The sequence below is a fragment of the Capsicum annuum genome, unplaced genomic scaffold, assembly GCF_002878395.1.
Source record: "Capsicum annuum cultivar UCD-10X-F1 unplaced genomic scaffold, UCD10Xv1.1 ctg24418, whole genome shotgun sequence".
In the NCBI taxonomy this organism is placed as follows: domain Eukaryota; kingdom Viridiplantae; phylum Streptophyta; class Magnoliopsida; order Solanales; family Solanaceae; genus Capsicum; species Capsicum annuum.
The window spans coordinates 1-3,499 of NW_025830585.1; the positions used below are offsets into that span (position 1 = coordinate 1).

Consider the following 3,499-nt stretch of genomic DNA (forward strand, 5'->3'; position numbering starts at 1 on the left):
GGCTGTGTTGTGTTATCAAGTCCCAAAGTCCGTTTTAATTCTCTCATCACTCTTACTTTGAATGTTGTTGTGTTAACTAGCGGACATCTGGAGGGTATTCTTTCCTCTTGTTCCAACCTTCAGAGGTTAACTATTGTGTGCTGTAAACTTCCCTATAAGCTACGACTCACTGGTACATTAATGGTTGTTGTTATTTGGGATTGTATCGTAGTGAAAGAAATTGATCTTCATGCTGCACATCTTCGTATGCTTGAGTACAAGATTTATAACAAGGTAAGATTTTTTTTCTCATTTGTGCCCGTGCTGGAAAATGTAATGGTTTGGGGTAACCTTTGGTATTCATCATATTTATACGTATTTGGTGACTGTGCAAGAGATTTACCTGATCAGGTTAAATCTTTAACCCTCCAATTTACTCCTGATCAGGTATTAATTTAATATTGACTTGTATTCTCAGTTTTCAATATTTGTCATTTTGATGACCGTAATCACTTGGGTTTCTTCTCTAGATATATCCTTCATTTGAGAACCCAACAGAGATGCAGATGTTCAGAAACCTTAGGAACTTAAGCTTGAAACTTGTGACCCGTCTTGCGATTGTAGAGATATTTGATCTATCCAGACTCTTGGGTGATTTTCCTGTGCCCCAATCTTTGAATTTTGTGGTGAGTTATCCATGTTCATGATCTTATTCTTTTCATAATTCTTATATTTTTTATATTCTTTGTCCATGAACTATCTTTATAGAAAGGCACTTACGTTTTTAAACTTAGAATCTATTCGCTTTGTGGTGAACTCTAGGTTTACTCTTTGGTGAATTGCTACGTTGATAGAAATATCATGTTGTGTTAAGAGGTAACAACCAGTAGACCATTTGTTTTGATGATTTTTGAAATCCTAGAGGATCATACTTCACAAATAGAATCTACTTGGTCTTTCATAAAACAATGCGAAGGAGCATTGATTTTATCATAATCTGTAGTTAGTGCAACTCCTCTATCGGAAACAACCTCTCTACCTTGTAAGGATAGGGGTATGGTCTGGATGTGTTGTTTTATAGTGCAGTTCTTTTTAATCATCTATTTGTAAATTTTTTCTTGACATCCGATAACAAAGTGGCACATCAGTTTAGTTGGTACAGTGGAAAGTCTTAAAAGATAGATTGCGAAGATCTGCAAATTGTATGTTAAAACATTGCTTTATAAACTACAGAAATGTCCAACCTTACTGGTTGTTGAATCAAACGCTCGAGTACCTTTTTCTTTTTGTTCATTTGGTGAGATCCATGACACAATGAACTACCAATTAATTGTAATATTCCTTACAGTCCATTGTTAGTTCAGTTTAGCTTTGCTTAACTACTAAGTCGTAGTTGTAATTATTTAGCACTGTATGAGGTGATTAAGCTTCCGACAACAAGGGAGAGAAGGCGGCCTCCTCCATCTCCTACACGTCACACTGAACTAAAACAAGTGACATACGGTGGATTTAATGGATTAGATACTGAGATGGAATTTGTTCTTTACATTCTAAGATGTGCAGCAGTACTTGAGCAGATGTTTCTCAGCCCTGGATACAAGAGTGAGTTCTTTATAGATCGGAATTCGGTATCGAACCTTTCATTCGATGAAGAAAAACGCAACTTAATCCAACAGAGACTGCATGGACAAGCTATCCCTGGGAAAGCTACGGTGATCATCCAATAAGATATTGGACAAATACTCTATTGGAAAAGGATTAGCGTACACGCTACTTTTCGAGACCTTACATTTACTATAGTAGAGCTCTTTAGTCATTAGGGATATTTGTTATTAAGTACTGTTACTTTTTAAGGATTGTGTACATTCTACGCTTCTTAAATGCAACTTGGTTATGGTGCCTCAATTGCCATGATTTGCCATATTGTTTCTTGATATTTGCCAGAACTAGTCCGAACCACATGGTTCAGTGACAGTTCCGTGTCTAGGACTAGCCCTCTAACAAGTTCCAACAAATGTCTTGTCAGGCTTAACGCGGTCTGGTCAGTCTTGATGATGCTCGAAATCCAGATGGTGTCATGCGAAAACTTAAAAGTTTGTTGGAGAAGTTAACCAAGTCGAGGACGATCTAACTTAGCAGATTTTACTTGGAAATAGAGAGGCTATTTCCGACAGGTGGTCGACCGGAGGAAAACATAGAAATATATATCTGACAAATCAGTCAAAAGTTTGTAGGAGCAAATTGCATACAAGTTACATGAATTATAAACTGTACAAGTCAATAAAGTGAAGCAACTAAGTCTAGTGCAAGTCAATCTTTCCAATAACATTTATAATTTTTCTCCCTCAATAATTCTTTATTTTTCAACCTTAAAATTTCATTTGATGTCTCAATCCATAAGTTTGATCTTCAAACACTTGACACTTAAAAAAAGATTTTAGAGTGTTTATACCAAATTAATGAATATCTAACACATATTTTACATTTATTTTTATCATTTATGCATAGTTGATTCATATGCATTTTGATCTTGCTATGTTTACTTCAATCGTTATAAATTCATATAGTTTGATGTAGACATTGAAACGTGATTAAACTTTTTGTCTAATTGAATCTAGCTTGGAAAAGACCCTGCACCAATTGAGAAACAAAAGCCTAACAGACCTCACAGATTTGTCCCTTGGGCTACATCATCATCGAGTTCAAAATCGTGCATACCATGTAACCTCCTGTTATTCCTTATAAATTCCTTCAGTTTATCTCACATTCCGATGTAGGATTCGCTTGAGGTTCATATATATACCCTTTCTTCAGAAGCTTGCCAGCCTAGAAGTCTGTCTGTCCTTCTCTTGCCCTGCGCTCGTCTACCTATCCTCCGTCATGGACGTCACATTACCGGATGGCTTTAAGGTCTTTAGAATCTTCATCTACACATCAATAAATTCCACACAGGCACAAAAAGGCCAATACATTCCATGAAAGAACAGTTTTTTTGACTTCTAGAAAGACTTTTAAGTCACAAGTGGAAGAATTTGGAAAATGAGACACATTTTTTCTTGTAGAAAATGGCATTGACAAAGTCTTTTGCACCTTATTATACATATAGAGTCATTAATGTTGTTTCTTGAACTCCAAACAAGTTATAGCCATGAAACAAGATGAGCAAAGCAAATCGTCAACAACACTTGAACAAAGACAAGAAGAGAGTGATGGTATTGAGTTTCAAACTTGTGTTGAAGATATCACAAATGGCAACTTTCCTTGTTCTCCACCTTTATGGAGGGATCAAAGGGCATCTACTACATGCTATGACTATTTTGGTCATCCTTTTCCAGGATCAAGATTACAGGTGATCAGTGTCGGATTCAGGATTTAAATTTGTCGTGTTTAGCCTTTAGATTCTCATCGCTGAGCCCACTATACATATCATATCTGTTGTGATTAAAAAATATCGACGACATCTGCAGGTGATAAAGAGTGGTAGGAGGCACCTCATGGAGATGATCCAAGACTTGTCAGA

At 36.3% G+C, this 3,499-nt stretch overlaps 1 protein-coding gene across 3 annotated transcripts; it reads left to right on the plus strand.

Annotated features, from left to right (window-relative positions):
* Positions 1–9: 9 nt before the first annotated feature.
* Positions 10–1,883, plus strand: LOC124885368. 3 transcript variants are annotated; one of them, XM_047402565.1, is made up of 3 exons: positions 10–426; positions 510–665; positions 1,398–1,883. In XM_047402565.1, the coding sequence occupies exons 1-3, from the start codon at positions 181–183 to the stop codon at positions 1,704–1,706; spliced, it is 711 nt and encodes a 236-aa protein (XP_047258521.1). In that variant the 5' UTR covers positions 10–180; the 3' UTR covers positions 1,707–1,883. The 3 variants fall into 3 exon arrangements, with proteins under 3 accessions (XP_047258521.1, XP_047258522.1, XP_047258523.1); XM_047402566.1 differs by having other exon boundaries at positions 1,407–1,883; XM_047402567.1 differs by having other exon boundaries at positions 10–273.
* Positions 1,884–3,499: the final 1,616 nt, after the last annotated feature.

Excerpts from the sequence above, each read along its gene's own strand:
- LOC124885368 (XM_047402565.1), top strand. The coding sequence starts at position 181 with ATGGTTGTTGTTATTTGGGATTGTATCGTAGTGAAAGAAATTGATCTT. Across the intron at positions 427-509 it reads TCCAATTTACTCCTGATCAG|ATATATCCTTCATTTGAGAA; the intron begins GTATTAATTTAA and ends TTTCTTCTCTAG. Across the intron at positions 666-1,397 it reads CCCAATCTTTGAATTTTGTG|GTGATTAAGCTTCCGACAAC; the intron begins GTGAGTTATCCA and ends GCACTGTATGAG.